Source organism: Hakea prostrata, chromosome 8 (assembly GCF_041222555.1).
Source record: "Hakea prostrata isolate BN-2017 chromosome 8, UWA_Hpros_2, whole genome shotgun sequence".
Lineage (NCBI taxonomy): Eukaryota > Viridiplantae > Streptophyta > Magnoliopsida > Proteales > Proteaceae > Hakea > Hakea prostrata.
The window spans coordinates 27,134,637-27,153,678 of NC_142607.1; the positions used below are offsets into that span (position 1 = coordinate 27,134,637).

The 19,042-nt window shown below is 37.9% G+C and overlaps 1 protein-coding gene across 9 annotated transcripts; it reads left to right on the top strand.

Annotated features, from left to right (window-relative positions):
- Positions 1–4,006: 4,006 nt before the first annotated feature.
- On the top strand, positions 4,007–15,181 carry LOC149007481 (uncharacterized). Of its 9 annotated transcripts, XM_089165499.1 has the most exons (8): positions 4,007–4,547; positions 4,691–11,684; positions 11,770–11,999; positions 12,101–12,275; positions 12,403–12,466; positions 12,570–12,661; positions 12,749–13,122; positions 13,873–15,180. In XM_089165499.1, the coding sequence occupies exons 2-4, from the start codon at positions 11,573–11,575 to the stop codon at positions 12,269–12,271; spliced, it is 513 nt and encodes a 170-aa protein (XP_089021625.1). In that variant the 5' UTR covers positions 4,007–4,547; positions 4,691–11,572; the 3' UTR covers positions 12,272–12,275; positions 12,403–12,466; positions 12,570–12,661; positions 12,749–13,122; positions 13,873–15,180. The 9 variants fall into 9 exon arrangements, 4 of the variants coding, with proteins under 4 accessions (XP_089021625.1, XP_089021627.1, XP_089021626.1 ...); XR_016175046.1 differs by having other exon boundaries at positions 4,691–4,759; positions 5,746–5,798; positions 12,101–12,661; positions 13,873–15,181; XM_089165501.1 differs by having other exon boundaries at positions 4,691–4,759; positions 9,949–11,684; positions 12,101–12,661; positions 13,873–15,181.
- Positions 15,182–19,042: the final 3,861 nt, after the last annotated feature.

Sequence of the window (19,042 nt, forward strand, 5' to 3'; positions counted from 1 at the left end):
ATTGTACAATGAAAGTGCTTAGACCTTTGATATTAGTCATAGACCAACCCAATGCTTCTCTATTATCATTCAATAGTATGATCAACTCTTCTGGCTTGGTCGAAGTTAAACCAGAGACAACAATAATAGGAAGAGTATTACCTTGTCCCAATACAGCATGCTACAAATTAGAAAGCAATTCTTTCAATTCTAGCTTGGGAGGTTCAATTATTGAGTGCTTGGGAATGGAGATGGAGATGGATGGGGGTTTAATAAGCTCCAACGGTATGTGAAAATTTAAGACTTTAGAAAAGAAGGTTTCACTATCATCATCCAAAATATCCATACATTCTTGAAATTCATGATCAAAATCAATCGCAAAGTTGGTAATCAAATCATTAGGAAAATTCAAAGACTCCTCAAGCATATTGATTTCTTCCTCAATTTGTGATTGTTTCCCTATCCTGAACATATTAAACTCCACAGTTCGATTTTCGAAAGACAACCGTAAAAGGCCATTTCGACAATTGATTAATGCATTACTAGTAGTCAAAAATGATCTTCCTAGAATTATTGGGATTTCATCATTGATTGAAAAATGTTTAGTATCTAGCACAATGAAATCAACTGGAAAAAATAAATTCTCCCACCTTCAGTAAAACATCTTCAACCATCCCTTTAGGAATCTTAATTGACCTATCTGCCAACTGAAGAGTAGTTTTAGTTGCTTTCAATTCTCCCAATCCTAGTTGTTTCTAAACATGGTAAGGCAAAAGATTCACACTTGCACCAAGATCAAGTAAAGCATGTTCAATGTATGTATTGCATATGACACAAGCTATGGTGGGGCTCTTTGGATCCTTATACTTGGCTGCTACAAGTTGAGTAATTATGGAACAGATGTTACCTGCCAAGAACGCCTTTTTGAGAACGCTAGTGATTCTTTTATGAGTGCATAGATCTTTCAACACTTTCACATTGGCGGGGATCTGGGATATGGCATCTAAAAGAGGGATATTCACTTCTACCTTTTTGAAGACATAAAAATTTTCTCCATAGTTGCAGTCTTCTTCTTATTAACTAGACAGCTGAGATAAAGGGCCTTAGGAACATAAGGACTCTCAGTTGAAATTTGCTCTTTTCTCATAGTTTCAGCTAATGGTTCAGCAAACTTAGGTACTGCTACAGTAGTTGGCTCATCCTCAACTTCTATGGGTTTCTTAGACAAACCCTCATTAGGAAATACTTGAACATTCTCCTCATCACAGTGGACACTAATCTTGCTCTTTTCATTAATATGTGACTCACTTGTTAATACCCTTTCCCACTTCGTTATGCAGACATAGAACATATTGAAGCTAAAGAAGAAGGGGAGGATTCAACTTGGTTGACTTGATTTGGTAAATTTGATGGTCTTTGTTGAATATGAATCCTAGGATTTAACTCAGGTTGGCTAGGCATTTTACCTTTTTCTCACTCAAATAAAGCACTTGCAAGAGTGGAAATTTGTTTTTCCATATTATGCATAGAAGTCATGAAGGTGCTAGAAAACACTTCCATATTTTTCTCTAAGGTAGAGAAACGAGAAAACTCCAGATTATTACATCTGTTGAAACCAAGTGGTGATTGATTTTGTGCAATGAGAAACATATGAGGCACAATAGGTAGATTGACAGGCCTAGCTAAATTGGCATTCTGAAAATTTGGGGCTTGAGGGAATTGGACATTTTGATTATAAGAAAATTGTGCACTTTGTTGTTGAGAGGCACCAAATTGATTTTGTGTGGAATAATTACTTAATCCATTTTGGTTTTGCTTTTGAGACCATGAAAAGTTGGGATGATTCTTCCACCCAGGATTGTACGTGTTATTGTACGTGTGAAATCCAGCCCAAACCTAGCTAGGACACCCTATTTGTTTTTGGGTGAAGAAAGACTTGTTTAATGTTAGACCTTCAAGTCGAACCTTGATTTCAATGTTGCTATCTTTGAAAGCCTTAGGAGGTCTTGTTCGACCTTCTCCTTGGGGTAGATCCAATGTCCCGAAGTGAAGGTAGAAGTCGTTATGGGCCCTCTTTATGGAAGACATGGTGTTTGACCCGAAACCCATGGATATTGTTGATGGTGCTACATACTTGGAAGCATTGTCAGTGATTGTTTAGAATTTGCAGCCTAAAGAATGTGAGCTTATTTGGTGGACCTAATGAACTCCCATGCTCAATTAGAAAGTATTTCTGTAAACTAGACTTCTTGATTGACTTGTATGAGAAAATCCCACTCAATTTGATCTTGTATAGCCCTCCGAATCCCTGTCCGAAGTTGCTGAACTATTGCTGAGTTTTCTGTTGAACTGTCTTTAGTTGATCCTCTTTGGTCGATCCTATCGACCAAGGACCATCAACCAAGGCTGCCAAGATTCGAGTAAAAGATGCTTTTTGGAATATTCTCTCATCTATATATGCTAGCCTCGTGTTTTGAACCCTATTACACTCATCTAAGCCACTGAGAACGAGAGTGGAGCTTCCCAAGCCACTCTCTTGGTATTTGTGATGGATTCTTGCCCCAAATCATTGTAATCATTGCATCTCTTCTCTAATCATCATCTATAAGGTATGATTCATCACTCTACTCTCTATTCTATCCTTTTCTATTCCTTTTTTTGTTGTTACAATCTTGGAGTTGATGCTGCAACCTTGCAACCATCATTCCAAGTGTTCACTCTTACTTAACCTATGATCCTCTCCCATTTCCATTGATGCTATGCTCTCATTTCAAGCCTTGCATATGCATTCCTTTGATTCTCTCCTTAACTTCATACATTATTATTCTAAACTGAGGTATATAGTGTGCTATGTTTATGTTTATTTCTAGCATATGATTTTAACCCAATTCTTATTAGTTCCCTTAGCGAATTCATACTTTTCCAATGCAAATGCATTTGATTTCAAGCCATGCTTTGGTTCTTGTCTATAGAACTTAGTAATACAATTTGGGGATTTCTAATTAGACCTTTAGATTGTGTTAATTTCTTGATTTATAGTGTTCTTATACTATTATTAATCATCATTCCAAGTTCTAGATCAATCCGAGCCCCGGAAGACCGAATGCGGACCAAAATCCTATATGCAGCCAAAGTCTGGCTTGGTCGATCCCACCGACCAAACATGCTGCCACTACAAGAAAAAGTGGCAATTGCCACGGACCTTTTGCCACGGAAAAAATAACCATGGCAAAAGGACATCTAAATTGCCACACACACAAAATTACCGTAATATTTAAGGCATACACACAAAATTCCGTGGCAACAACTTAGTATATAGCACGGTTGTAATCCCCCGTGATAAATGTGTATAATAATTACACTATTTGCCACGGTAATTAATTACCATGGCAACAACTTAATATATTCACCGGATTATTACGGTAAAATTAACTAAATGGATTTCAAACTTTGGTAGAGTACTTAAACCATTTGCCACGGTAGGAAATTACCGTGGCCAATACATTAACTAAATCCACCATTTGCTACGGCAGTAAATTACCGTGGCAACTAGTTTCAGTAAATCGACATTTATTAAACATGAATACGCAGACCATTTGCCACGGTAATAAATTTCCGTGGCAAATAGATTGAGTAATTGGACAGTTTAAAAATCGTTCAGAATATAGACCATTTGGAAAAATAGATTAAATTTCACTAAATGCACTTATATTATGTGCCACGGTATTATATTACCGTGGCAAATGGTCAGTTCCAATTTCTCATTTTCCGAATACTTAAAATACTACATATTTACCATTTAGACTAATATAAGCCACGGTAGATACTTACCGTAGCAATAGTTTGAATCATGCATATTTGAGCAGTTTGTTTTATATGATAATCCAACTCTATAAGCTACGGTAGGTACCGTGGCAAAAAGGACAATATATACTACGGGAATAAATTACCGTATTATAAGCATTCATTTAATTCTCCAATAAAACCCCAAATCTTTTGCTAGGCAATGTGTATTTACGCGCCTTCTACTTATTCTCGATTTATTCTGGCGCGAAACTGATAAAACCCTACTTCCTACTTCTCTGAGAATCAACTCGGTGGAGTTTGTCTTCCCTCATCTGATTCTTGAGCTAACTACCTTCTCGGTGGATCAGTTAAACAATTTGTCCTGTAATTGAGTTAAAAGAGAGTGGTTCAGTGGAGAAGGAATTGCTTTTGGAGGTCACGAACCAGGCTTACAGATCACATTAGAAAGGAGAAGCTAAAAGAGAGTGGTTCTAGGGTTTTAGTGGTTCCAGCGGAGAAGCAGCGCGCGAAGCTTGATTGACGCGAAAATGTGGTAAAACAAGGAAAGAGATGCTATAACACTTACAGTGTCGTCCCTTTGAATTTGAATTTGCTTGAATTGGGAAGCAGCAGAATCAGCCATCGAGCGGATTTGGTTTGAAGGGTCAAAGACATTAACTGGAAAGTGACTGGGGAGTCTTTTAAATTTGGAGGCGGCGAACGACCTGGCTTTGTGAATGTGATTCAGCTTCTGTTGGTGCTGCAAAGTGCAAACTCAGAAGGTAGACGAAGATATTTCATTTTTTCCTGATTTGTCTTTCTTCCTTACTGATCGACCATTCCTATGATCTCCTTCGTTTTTGTTTTGGAGCTGAAACTAGTAGTCTCGATAGTTCATTCTTAATTTCATTTCTTTGTTGTTCAGATCTCACTCTTCTCACGGTTTATATCTGTTCGAGTCTGTTGTTGCTGCTACAAAGTGCGGACTCAGAAGGTAGATTGACACTTCATTTTTCCCTGATTTGTCTTTCTTCCATATTGAACGGCTATTTCTATTTGGATTAGATGATTGGTTTAATTAGATTACGATAATTCTTTGCCCACTCTATTCTTGGTTTTATATTGTATTTTATATTTTCCTAATATGACCATAGTTGTATTTATGTGTGTTCCTCTGTTGAAGTGTTTGTGTGAGTGAGGCACTGGTTTTGTGGTTGCTCAATCAGGTATTTCATACTTCTATTTCAAACAATAAGATTGATTGGTGACCTTCACTAGCATAAAGACTAAGGTAGTCATTAATCATTCTTTATTTTTTGTTTCCTTCTAGGAAACAGAGTAATATAAGCTGATCAGCTGTATGAGTTGATGTGAATCATTGATGGTGCCTTTCAAAAGACCTATTAGGTTCGGGTTTAGTTTCAGACATGGGAATACTACTTTTACAATCTGAGAACCTAGCCCTAACCTAAGTGATTTGTAGTATCTATTTTCCCTTGAGAGGTTCTCATTAGCAGTTTTGGTGATTTTTCTTAGTGATTTCCTGGTTTACTTTAATTATGACACTTGCTATTGGACAAACCCTTAGGTATCCACATGGCTTAAGATTTTGGATAAATTATGGTTCGTCTGCAACTCAACAAACTTCCAAACAATGATTAAAAAGAGTAGCTTTTGCTGTCATGTTTCTACCCAACTTTGTTTTCACCAAGAAAATGAAAATAAAGAAAAATAAAACAATAATGTAAATCCTGATGGAGTCAAACCATCATATCCTGATTAATCAAGTGCTCTTCCATTTTGAACTAAGGCCTCAGGATGAAGAATGAAAAAAGAAGAAGCTAGATTGACTTTATCCCCTTTAGGTTTGCATTCCCATAGCCTGAAGATTAGACTAGCTCTGTCTGCATTGCTTCTAATTCTTTATTAGTTGATTGGCTTCTTGTTTCATAGGCTCATAGTAGCTGCTCTTTGTGGCAGCATTACCTGCTGGGGGAGCTCATTTGGCAATGAACACTATCACACATTAAGAGGTCAAAGTATAAGAATATTTTCAATTTTGCTATTTCATTGCCATTGTTGAGAATTGTGTAAGTCTTGGCATGTAAGGTTGGGAGCTACAGTCTTGGTGCACAAGTTTTAGAGCTGGAGCCTGGAGTTTAATTTTTGGATACTTTCTAATTTTCTTTTGTTTCTGTCTTAGTATTTTCTATTTCTATTTGTTTTTATTTTGGACAGAATCTTCTATCAATTTGCTATGTCATTTTCATGTACTAGTTGCTTCCTTAAATAGAGGATAAATTACTTGTCCTCCGAGAATGTAATTATTTGGAGAACTAAATATTGTAAATAGAAGACCTGTGATTTTGGAACTAAATATCAACCCTTCTTCTGTCCAGGAAAATAATAGCACAAACCAATCTGGAAAAGAGCACTGCAATCGAAAAACAATGCAGCAATTAAAATATCTTACTTTTCCGATTAACCAATAACACTTAGCCTAAAAAATAATGTCTGAAATACTGTGGAAGCAGTAGAAATGTCTTCAAAACGGACCTCTGAACACCCCCAATGAAAAAAGATACCTAACAGCAGCAATGTCAATCCACCAAAGCTAATAATCACGCCTGGCAATCTCAAATAACAGGGGAGCAACAGCAACAGTACCCTTTTCCGGTCAACATAAACAGATACAAGCCATTGGAGTTCAATATCAACTCCAATGGTTACATGGTTCAGTACCAACTCACCTGCTCTCTGCGACTGGGTTTTGAACCAGCCAAGAGTAAGTCAGTAATTACTATGTATTTTACTTCTTGCTTTCAACTTTATCAAGGCAGTCATATTTTTTCTGTAGTTTATAGTGCTTAGGTGATTTTCTTAGAACAAATCTATTGTTTAGTCAATAAGTTTCTTGTGTAATTTTCATCCATCTAATTTTCTTTGCTGAATCGTAAAACTAAAACTGTGTAATGGGTATGTTTGGAGCTTTATTGAACATTAAGGGAGGGCATTGGCGTCATTTGAAAATGGGGTGAGGGATATGTGTGTCGTTTAACCATTGTAGAGGGAAGGGATGTGTAACCTGCTCTGGTTTTTTTTTTTTAATTATTATACTCTATTAGTTATACTATGTATATCACATTAATTATATATAAAATCCAATTACTACGTTAAATTAGATGGTTATTTGTGCAATCCTAATCAAAAGCCTTTTCTTTTGTCTTTACGAAAACTATGGAAAGGACTTGGATTCAAAGATCAAAGGATCCATCCTTTCGATTGTCTACACTATACGGGCAAGAAGTTGAGAAATTTTTAGACAATGCATTTTCTAATGCAGCTTGTGGGGATCAAATTGTATGCCCATGTATAAAGTGCATAAATCAGCTTTGGGGAAATAGGACTGAAGTGATTGAACGTCTAGTTTGTGATGGATTTTTGAGGAATTATACAATTTGGCAACACCATGGGGAAGCATCATCTTCACACACACACCTCTACCTGAAACTCCAGTGGAATTTGAGGTGACTAATATCTCTAATACACATAACATGGTAAATGAAATGTTGGGAGGAAATGTAGACGAAGAGATTGAGGACGACAGTAGAAGATTGAATGCAAATAGGTCAAGTATAGAAATAGAGAAATATGAACGGATGATGGAAAATGCAAGTTTACCGTTGTATCCAGGAAATAAAAAGTTCGCAAAATTATCTTTCATTCTTCAGCTTTATCATATTAAATGCCTCTGTAAGTTGACCGACAAGGCATCGTCAATGTTGCTTGACTTATTGAAAGATGCATTTCCTGAGCCGAACACATTACCAAAGTCTTTGTATGAGACTAAGAAGATCATCAAAGATTTGGGCCTCAATTATAACAAGATTGATGCATGCACCAACGATTGTATGTTGTATCGGAATGAGGCTTCCAATGCCACATCTTGTTACAAATGTGGTGCATCAAGGTATGAATCGATTGAGAAGAAGATCCCAATCAAGGTATTATGTCATTTCCCTTTGATCCCAAGATTCCAAAGGTTATACATGTCATCTAAGATCTCAAGTGATATGAGATGGCATCATGAACAACGTGTGGACAACAATAAGTTATGACACCTTGCTGACTCTAAAGCATGGAAGGACTTTGATAGGTTATATCCTAATTTTGGTAAGGAACCCCGTAATATTAGGCTAGGGCTTGCAAGTGATGGATTTAATCCATTTAAGAGGATTAGCTCAAAGCATAGTACATGGCCAGTTGTCTTGATTCCTTACAACTTGCCACTATGGATGTGTATGAAGGCGCCTAACATGATTCTTACCTTGTTTATTCCTGGACGAAGACAACCCGGGAATGATATAGACATATATTTACAACCGTTGATTGATGAGTTGAAAATATTGTGGGACAGTGGTGTTGAAACTTATGATGCATACAAGAAGGAAATGTTTAGGATGCATGCATGTTTGTTATGGACTATTAATGATTTTCCAGCATGTGCGAATTTCTCAGGTTGGAGCATGAAAGGTGCTTTGGCTTGTCCATGTTGCAACAAGTATACATCCTCACGTTGGCTAAAATTTGGAAGGAAGCAGTGTTACTTAGGCCATCGTCGTTTCCTTCCTCATGATCACAAATTTCGTCGTGACAAAAGAAGCTTTGATGGTCATGAAGAACATAGAGTGCAACCAAAGATACCTTCTAGGTTTGATGTGTTGGAACAACTATGGGGTGCTCAGTTTCCCCCATTCGGGAAGGATAAGATTGAGAATAATGGGAGGAAAAGAAGAAAAGATAAGAATAAGTTTGAACTCCCTCTTAATTGGAAGAAAAAGAGTATATTCTTTGATTTTCCATATTGGAAAGATAACATTATTCGTCACAATTTGGATGTTATGCATATTGAGAAGAATGTTTGTGATAGCATAATGTACACATTGTTGGGTACAAAAGACAAGACGAAAGATCACCTGAATGCACGCTTAGATTTAAAAGATATGAATATTCGTGTTGATCTTCATCCAAAGAATATTGAAGGCAAGAATAAAGTCATTTTACCTCCGCGTGTTACTCATTGTCTAATGGGGACAAGATGTTTTGCACAATATTAAGTGGTATCAAGGTTCTAGATGGCTATGCTAGTAATATCTCACGAAATGTGCAAGTCAAGGAAAAGCTAATATCAGATTTGAAGAGCCATGATTGTCATATTATGATGCAACAACTTTTTCCAGTCGCCTTACATAGTGTTTTGCCTAATAATATTGGTAAAATATTGATCGAGTTATGTGAGTTCTTCCAGGATTTATGTAGTAAGGTTAGTTCTGAGGAGGATTTCAAAATGCTTGACCAAAGAGCTGCTATTTTGATGTGTAATATTGAAAGGTACTTACCATCGGGATTTTTTGATATAATGGTGCATTTGGTCATTCATTTAGCTCAAGAGGCAAGTGTGGCCGGTCCAGTACATTATCGTTGGATGTATCCAATAGAAAGGTTAGTTTCTAAGAGGTCATTTAAGTGATGCACCTTATTAATATTATATGACAATTATTGTTAAAATTCATCTTAAACATGACTTCATTTAGGTTCCTTAAGCGACTGAAAGATTATGTTCGCAATAATAGTCGGCCAGAAGGCTCGATAGCAGAAGGATATATTGCAGAAGAGTGTTTACTAATTTGTTCTAGATACTTTGAAGGAGTTGAAATGAGATTGAATCGGCCAAATAGAAACTATGTTACATTGGACATAGAAGACCCAAATTCAATATTTTCTAGCATGGGTCGGCCGCTTGGGAAGTGTGAACTATTACGTCTTGAAATAAAAGAAAGGAATCAAGCACATCGATGCATGCTAGTCAATTACAAAGGAATAGATGAATACCAATAGTAAGTATGGACAACACGATACATCTTCGTTATTCAAATTTGATAATTTATATTAAAGCGTAATTGATTGATATTTTTTGGGATAACTCTTTTTTAGACTCCATATAAAGGAGATTAAAAGGAACTTAGGTCATGGTGTTCGTCCTAAGAAAGTTATGGATATGCATGATAAGGACTTCCCAAAATGGTTCAATGAGTATGTAAGTGTAACTATTCTCATAATTTACTTTATGCAAATCTGCTTAGAAACTTTCCAATCTTATTTATACCAATATTGTATTTCTAGGTACTGAAACTCCTCCAAGATGGGATTCCGATGCCTGAAGAAATCAGATGTCTAGCTAGAGGTCCAAACTCTGAGGCAAGAAGTTACATGAGATACATTGTTAATGGGATCAGGTTTCATAGTAAAGTGTATGAGGTCACCAAGAAAACTCAAAACAGTGGGGTCATGATAACTGCATTGACTAACAGCTTTTCAAGTCAAAAGGACAAGCATCCTATTGAGGGACCGGTCACTTATTACGGCATTTTGAATCAAGTAATCAAGTAATAGAATTGGAATATTCTGCGGATCTCAAAGTAACATTATTTAAGTGTGATTGGGCTCATCCAGAGAGCGGAGTGCATAAAGATGAACTTGGGTTTACACTTGTAAATTTTAATCACTTGAAATATAGTGGACAAAATATAAATGATGAGCCATATGTCCTTGCTTCAAAAGTAGAGCAGGTGTTTTATGTGTTGGATCCTCAAAAGTCTAGTTGGCATGTTGCTGGAACTACCAAGATTAGGGATACATATGACTTGTTAGGAGAGGAAAGTGATGCTCCAAATCCAGCATGCACATCAACTTCAATACAACAAAAGCATAGTAGGCAACTGTTAGAGCAAGAAGGTGAAGGTGATTTTGGGTGGACTAGGACTGATATAGAAGGGATGATTGTTGAAACGCCCATCAAACCAAATAACGAAATTGCAAGTTCTGAATCTTTTGATAATGATTATATGAGCTGACTTTGTAGCTGGGGATCCAATCAAGAGTTGTATAAATGCTTGTGTTTGCCACTCGATTGAATTCAAAGTGTTTGCTAGCATGTATAAATGGTTTCATAGGTGTGCTGGTTCATTATCATCTTTGCTGCTGTTTTAGGATTAAATAATCTATTAAGGCAGCAAAACACTAAGTTTGGGTTCAATTTTTTCCTTTTCAGTTCTTTAATCAAATCTAAAAGCATTCTAGTACTTTTGAAATGAATGATAAATCATCTCTAAGTTCCGATCGATTACAATTCGATAAATTATCTGTAATTTCATTTATGTTTTGAATGCTCAGCATTTTCTTCCTGATTGACTACATTTTTGGACTGATTATTTAGGTTCCATAAGTTAGAATAAATTTATTTTCTCAAACAGTGTTGTCTTGGTTTTCCCCTTCACCTTGTATTGTTGTTAAGATGTGCTAAAAGACCAAACGACTGACACAGTAACCTCTGCATGCCCATTCCTTTAATCAGTTCTATTTGCAAAATATTTCCTTCTTTGTTGTTTGCTCTATCTATCATTTTCAGTCAGCAGGCAAAATGATGGCTTACCTTTGGGCTTAGGTATTCAAACCTTTTCAGTAGCTATTGGTACAAGGACTTGCAACCTTAGGTATGTTAGACCAAGTAAACAAGTATGACAAACGAATTTTGATTAGACCATTAAAACAAATAAGGTTGTAAATTCTGTTGCAGCTATTTAACTATGATTCTGTTGTGTATTATCTATCATTTGAATGCTATTTCAGTTTCTCTGGTTTAGTTTTGGGTTGTTGATGGGGTTGAAACCTGGTGGTAGATGATAGGGATCACTCCATGATCCTGTCTCTTAGGAACCAGCAGTCTTCTAGGGTTAGGTGCCTTTAGATGAAGGAATTGATTTATTATTTGATTTTCATGTTGATTAACTCATGCATGTTGTTGCCAAACATGAGTGACAGTGAGTTCTCTGCTCCATCTTCAAGTTCAGGGTCTATAGGTAAGAGATTAAACATCTTTAGAAAATTTATGTTGGTTTAACTAATAGTTAATATGTGTATCTCACTAGAATTGAATATTTTCAGGTGGCAAGAAACCTGGAAGAGGGCCGGCTCGAGGGAAGGCGATTGAAGAACTCATAGGCAAAATTGATGTACAAATTGATGATAATGGTCAACCTTGCAACGAAACAACTGCAAAGTTAATTACTTGGGTTGGAGTTAAAGCAAGGGATGCACACCTGCTTCCTTTATCCTATTCTGATTGGAGGAAAATCCCACAACCTCTGAAAGATGACACGGTGGATAAAATATATGTAAGATATATTTCCCGTATCATATTTCTTACCTATATTTAGATGTTTGTATTCATATATTGCCTAGAGCTAGACTAACTGTTACCATATTATATTTGTAGGAAAAATTCAATCTCCCTGATGGTTTAAGGAGATGGGTGGAAATTAAGCTCAATGAAAGATGGAAGGATTTTAAGCATGAGCTTAAGATAAATGTGTTCAACAAGTACGGAACACATGAGGAGAGGTTAGCAATGGAATATACTCCTCGAGACATGGGGCCAAGAGGCTAGTCAGGTATAATGCCTAGAATTTAGCTCATCTTGTGACAAAATAGTAAATTATGTTAGCAATAATATTTCTAATCTAATTCTATGTGTTTGAAAATATTTTATGCTGTGTCGGCCTGCAATATTGACAATAGGAAAATTTTAAAATCATTGCACAACACAGGAAAGACTTCTTTTGCTGTAATTCGAGAGAAGAAGGTATATGATGTAATTTGAAAGTATAAATGTTGTTTATGGAAGGTCAGATGTTGTTTATGGAAGTTCACATGTTATAATATTTTATTGTTTCTTAATTATTTAGCGTCAAGAGCTCCTAGAGAAAGAACCTCCCACTCGTATGGAAATGTTCAAGATTACATGTGACCCACAGACGAGGTTGCTAACTTGATCATTGTAAGTTATTAAATCATAAATGAGGTACTATCATTTTATAGCTTCAATTAATATATCTTCTAACTGATTTTTGTGTTTCAAATGTAGGCCAATATGGAAAAACAACTCAATGAGCTGCCTGAAGAAATGCAAGGGGACCCTGCCGTGCAAGATGAAGTTTTTAGAGATTGTGTAGGTGAAGATGTCCATGGTCGAGTACGGATGTGTGGAGTTGGAATAACTCCAACACAAGTACATGGGATAGCAAGAGAGCTCAACAAGTCATATGTTAAAAGAGAATACACAATTGCGGGCTAAGATACACACATTAGAGGCAACAACATCGGCATAGGCTGAAGAGATAGCTAGTCAGGCTAAAGAGCTAGCTAGTCAGGCTAAAGAGATATCTTCACTCAAGGGTGGCTACTCTTCGCTCAGGGCTAACATAGAGTTCCTAATGCAAGAACGACGACGTACTTGAGGTGAGTATGGTTCTTACTTTCAATATCCTTGCATGATCCCTATTCTTGGTTTTGATTCTTCTCTAGTTGAAACATTATCTTTAGGTTCAAGTTCCATAGATAGAATGTCCTTCTGCTTCATCTTTGGGTGCCTTTGTCAATCATGCATTATCATTCTGCTTGCAATTATATCTTGATTAGTTAAATCAGTAGTTTTAGATGCCAATTCTGTCATAACTATCTATGGAATCACTGGCAGCATGACTGTCACTGGGTCTAGTTGCCGCAAGGAGTTGGATGATGTGTGGACCAAGGCGACACCTTGTCCACTCAAACACATGATTTATATCTTTGATGCCTAGCACATATTTTATGTGCAAGGAAAACAGATAGTAGGATCCATTTCATCAGTAACTTACCCATTTGCGAGAACAGAATATATCTTGATGTGATGATTGTCCTACTGAAATCAGAATTTTGCATTTATTACTTTGGCTTTATCAAAGTTGTAAAATGGTTACTTACACTTTATTTTTCACCTGGATTAGCACTAACTGAAATTTTCTTGTCATTGCTAATCAGAATATTTTGAAGTTATTTACATTTCAATTGACGATGAAATCTTGAGTTGAAGTGGGGCTTGGTAATGGGGGAGAAGGGTTTTTGTGGTTCTGTTTAAGATCTGTTAATGGCATGATATACAAGGAGATCTGAATTGGTGACTGTATCAAATGCTTTTGTAATTTTTAAATTTTAGTTTTTGGTCTGCAGGTTATCAATTACAAAGAAAAATGGTGAAGATCTGTTCATATGGGTTCATACACCTTTGTTCCTCTCTGAGTACCAGAGCCACAAAAGAGAAGAAGGAGATCGATTAACCTGAATTGTTATTTAACTGAGTGTCTAACTGTATATTCATAAGAGCTTCTACTTGAGTGCCTGAAGGTCTCATCTTGGAACTTCATTCTGAAGATTTGTTACTCCAACAAGATCCTCAATTTGGATAACGCTATTCAGAGGTTTTGCCAGCGGGAGTTGCAGGTTGAAATTTGGCACGACAGCAAAGTGGTTCATTGTGACTTGCAAGTGGTTAAAAGGGATGTGGGAGAAGTGAAGCTGATTCTGCAGCAGGGACAGAACGTTGGTGTGGTGGGTTCTCTTAAGGAATTTGGGTTTGTTTACCATTCCTGATGATGTTTTGGATTCAAAATACTTCTGGAAGAATTGAAGATTGAATTGTTTAAAGAATATTTGACTGTGCTTGGATTATGTGCTCCTGGTGGTTGTGGGAAGTCCACTTTAGCAGAGGAAAGAACCTCTTCTTCAACACTGATGTCGAGAAACATGTTGCAGAGGCTGCTATTTGGCAGTAGTGAATGGGTGATTAATTTGAGTTCGAATAGGGGAAGCAGTGCAGCACTCCCATAAATACTGAGTCGATTGTGTTCATTACTCATTTACTTGTAGCATTTTTGTAATGAATTTTCATTACTAATACAATTTTACTTGTCTCAGAAGAGGAAAGAGGGGGGAAGGAATCTTTTGTATCTACCTTGAGTAGATTTTTCATAGATGACTGATCCACTATGAGTATTTCATTCAAGAATTAATAGATGTTGGTTTTACACAGCTTGATGTTTATCTGGATGGGCTGTAAGATACAATATAGAGAAAGTGGGCTGACTAAATAAGGCCCAAGGTTGCTCTTTTTTGACCTGCCCAATATCACCAATCAATTGAAGTTCTCTTTTCTCGTCTATTTTTCTCCTTTCTGGTCTGCTGGGTTAAAAAAACAAAAAAAACCGAGTAATTGCGAAGGTATATAAATTCCGTAGGGAAAGTTATTACAAAAGTATTAAAGACGGTAAGATATTTCCTTAGCAAAAGAATTAAATACATTGTTCCCTACCAAACTATTTAGGGATAATTACTGTTGTCCCCCTGTAGTTTGATTTTATTACTAATAAAACCCTATTCTTTACGAGATTACTGTTGCCCCCCTTCCTTATAACGGTGTTAAGTAGCCGTTAAGTTTGAATATGTAATGTCTACTTTGTCCTTCATTAAAATTAAGAAATCAAAAGACGATGCTACCCCCTTCCCTAAACATCATTTATTTTGAATTAAAGAAATGGGAAAAATCCAAATTGGTTTCTGATGCGTCCAAAATCTGCTCAGCCCTTAGATCTTGTGATGACCTACAAAACGAAAGCGTCAGATGTGGCCCGACCGCTGGGGTCGGGAGTCCACCTCCGAAGGCTAAGTTAGTTGATGAACTTAATCACAAACGGCTCTGTCAGACGCACAGAGCTAAGGAATGAAAAACTGGGAAAGTGATCTAGATCGTAAGCCCTCGATAGTTTACGTCTATCAATATGTATATGGATCTGAGTCCCCCTCACCTCGTAGGTAAGTAAGGTTTATATAGAGTGTACCTTCGAATCTTCTTCGTTGGATCCTAACAATTAGATCCGTTGAGCGATAGACTTCTACTAGTTTGAACTAGTAGAGGACTCCTGAGATAACCTCACGGTTATTCAATGATTATCCCTTCAATAATGATAAGTGACAGCCGCCAAGTTGTGTCTGCCATCACTAGGGTAATTAACCTAATCCATAAGTCGGATTAGGGCGTGCCTGTTGCCGATTTAGTTTTCTTCCTCAGCAAGCTATCTTCTGGACCCGGCTCGCTCAGAAGCGAGTCGATTCCCTCCGTCTCGACCGGGGTCGAGGGTCAAACCGAGTACGAACCAGGTTCGATGATATTTCCTCCGTATCACAAGCCCCCCAGACCAAGCGTTCGGTCGATCCCGAGGGCTTGGTTTTTAACTGGGTTCTTCGTCAGGCAATAGTCTCTGCATATCCCACTAAATGTCATATCACATTTAATGCGGTGGTCACTTTTCCTTGAGTGTTGTGAGGGAAATGCCACGCGTCTCTTTGCAGGCGATCTATCGTGGCTCAAGTAACCCAAGCGACGGTTTCCGAACGCCTGTTTCGGATTCGTGAGTTCAAACTTTCAAAACGTCTTCAAATCTCGACCGTTGATGCTGAATCAATCTCGATCGTTCAGGTCCTCGAACACTCGTGCGAGTGCTTAAAAGCGGCTCGTTGTCTTCGTAGGTTTCATTCTTCTTGTCTGGAATTTGAACCTTCGTCGTCTGCTTCGCGCCTTCTCGCTCTCAAGCCTTTGCTTCACTGAATCAGTAAGTTTGCTGATCCTTTTGCAAAGTTTAAACTTCCTGTCTCCAGTTTTTTTTTTGTACCTTACTGAAACTAGTAATGGAGGATAATAGGGTTTCTTCTTCCCGGTACCCCAGTGTCAGTAATAGTAGTGGTAGCGAAGCTTTTGTTTCCCTTCCTTCCGAGCAGTCGGATAGTGATAATAAAACCCTAACTGCCCTCTGGCGTGAATTCGCAGAAGTTTCCCATAAAAGTTTAGAAAGAAAGGCCGAAACTCCTTTTGCCTTTCCTGATTCTGGATCTTCCAAGACTCCTAGGGTGGCTGCCGAGTCCTCTAGGCAATCAAAAAAAACTTCCAGGTCCAATGGCGGACCTGGTTCTGTTCCCTCCTCTTATAAGGAGGAAACCCTTCTTTCGGCAATCCAGGGTTTTGATTTTCCTTTTTCTTATCATATTAGGGCTCCCAATCCTGATGAGAGGGTTGATTCGACCCTTCCGGGCTAATTTTCCCATAGATGCACTGGAAAGCGGGGTTCGCTTTCCTTTTTTCAATCCTTTGTTCTCAGCCATTTTGAATCACTGGGACATTTGCCCTAGAATGCTCCTTCCCAATAGCTGGCGTCTCATCGTCGGCTTCTCGGGTTTGTGTTTTGAACTTGGCGTTATGCCATCTCTTGCTCTTTTTCTGCACTTTCATTTACTTTCTATCTCCCATCCTCCCGGCTGGATTGTACTCTCCAAGCGTAATAAGACTGAGCTTGACTGGAGGGGCAACATTCTTGCCAAAGGAACTTGCCCTTCTAACCACAAAGGATGGTGCGAACGATGCTTTTTCTGTCGTGCGCCTCAGTTAGATCTCAACTTCCCAATCGTCTAGAAACAGTATACTTCATACTTTGAAAGTAACCGGGTCCTTCCTTTATCCAAAGAAGACGAGACGGCTATCAAAACGATCAAATCCATTCCATGGTATCAGGAGATACATGGTCTTGAGGTGGAGTACAACTCCATCCTTCAGTATTGGGGCTTGGCTCATTGTGAGCTTCTTAACCATCATCCTTCAAATTTACAAGAGTGATATGTCTTTTCGTAATTCTGATTCTTGTTCTTCTTTGTAGTGCCTCCAAGAATGAACCCTGAGCATCTTCGGGCGAAGGCTGCTAGGGCCGTTGTGACAGCTGAGCAACGGTTGCCCCGAGCCCTAACTGCTGATCAAGAGTGTCACACCCCACCCGTCGGTCTCGGTTACCCGCCCGACAACCTGTGGGTGCGATTCGTCAAAAGATTCAAGGTTTTAGTCTATCAACATTATTTAAGACAATTAAAGATAATCAAGAGCAAAGAATATTCAATAACTGAATTAAATGAATTACAGGAGTCTAAAATACTCCAATATCAAAGGAAAGAAATAAAGAATAAAGGATAAAACAAAAATGAGGGCAGCGGAATAATTCAAAAGTGTTTATATCAGTTTCTTTCCAGTTTGCTTTTCTAAGTCAACGAACTTAGACTCCAGTTTAATAAGGTGAGGTGTCCTCCAATTCTTCTCCAGTCTCTGTGCGAACTGCCTAACCACCTTTTGCCTTTGACCATCAACCGGTGCAATAAGCGCACTCCATGCACCCGCAGGAACTCCCGCACATGCTATTTCCATCTCGCACTGGCGGTGCCACATCTTCTTCATACGCGATGGTTCCTTCATAGGAAACCAACCCATCTTCAGATATAAATCCTTCTTATGTGCAATCTATAAACATACAAAGAATAAAGGAATGTGTAAAACCCAGCCCTAACCTTGACCCGGAAACCTTGTTATTTGTAGGTCCGATGACCCGGAGTAAAGTAAGAAGTCAGCTTTGGGCCATCCCAGTGGAGGACTTGGTGTCTGGCTTTGAATCCATGAAAGTTGATGATGAAGTTCTATTTATGGAAACTGAATCTTGATGAAGATCGGATTAGTTGATGGACTTGGAGTGCTCTCTATCTTGGTTTGAAGGCATTTCTACCTATTAGGTAAGTCACTTGACATGTGTGCAAAACCCCTTTAGGATTGGATTTGATCTGGGCCTTCAATTCCCTGTTTTGGACTTGCTGTCAGCATTGGTCGACTGATTGGTCGACTGGACCAGTCGACCAATCCACTCGACCAATGAGTGCTGTCTTTGGCAATTAGGTTTTTCTTGCTCTATTTAAGTCCAATCTCAAGTCCACTTCGTATTTGCTGCCTCCAAACTCTTTGGAACGAACCAAAGACCTCTGCAAGTCATCTCCCTTGCATCCTTGGTGTTTTCTTGTCGGATCTTCGTCGAAACTCTTCCTTTTGCATCAAAAGGTATGTCTACTCTCTCTTCTTCTCCTCCATCTTTGTTTTTCTTTCCTTTTTGAGTTGAGACAGAGAAGAGATGCTGCATTCTCTGTTGCAAACATCTCTCGAACATGTTCTCATGATCATCCTAAGGATTTGAGGCTAGAACAATGATCTTAACCATGATCATTGCAAGCTTTTGAAGGAATCATGATCAAACCATGATCTAATCTTGTTAAACTTCTGATTTGAATTCTGATCTCTTTGGATCTTCTATATTGATCATGTTAGTAGTTAATTACTGTGTTTTCTTTCCATGATCCATAATCTATCAATTTCTAGTTGTTCTCTTCTACCATACTATGTGTTCTTCATGAAGCATGGTAGTTACATATATGGTAGGTTTTATTTCCTTATTTAGATTTATGCTTCTAAGCCTTGTTCCTTGAAGAT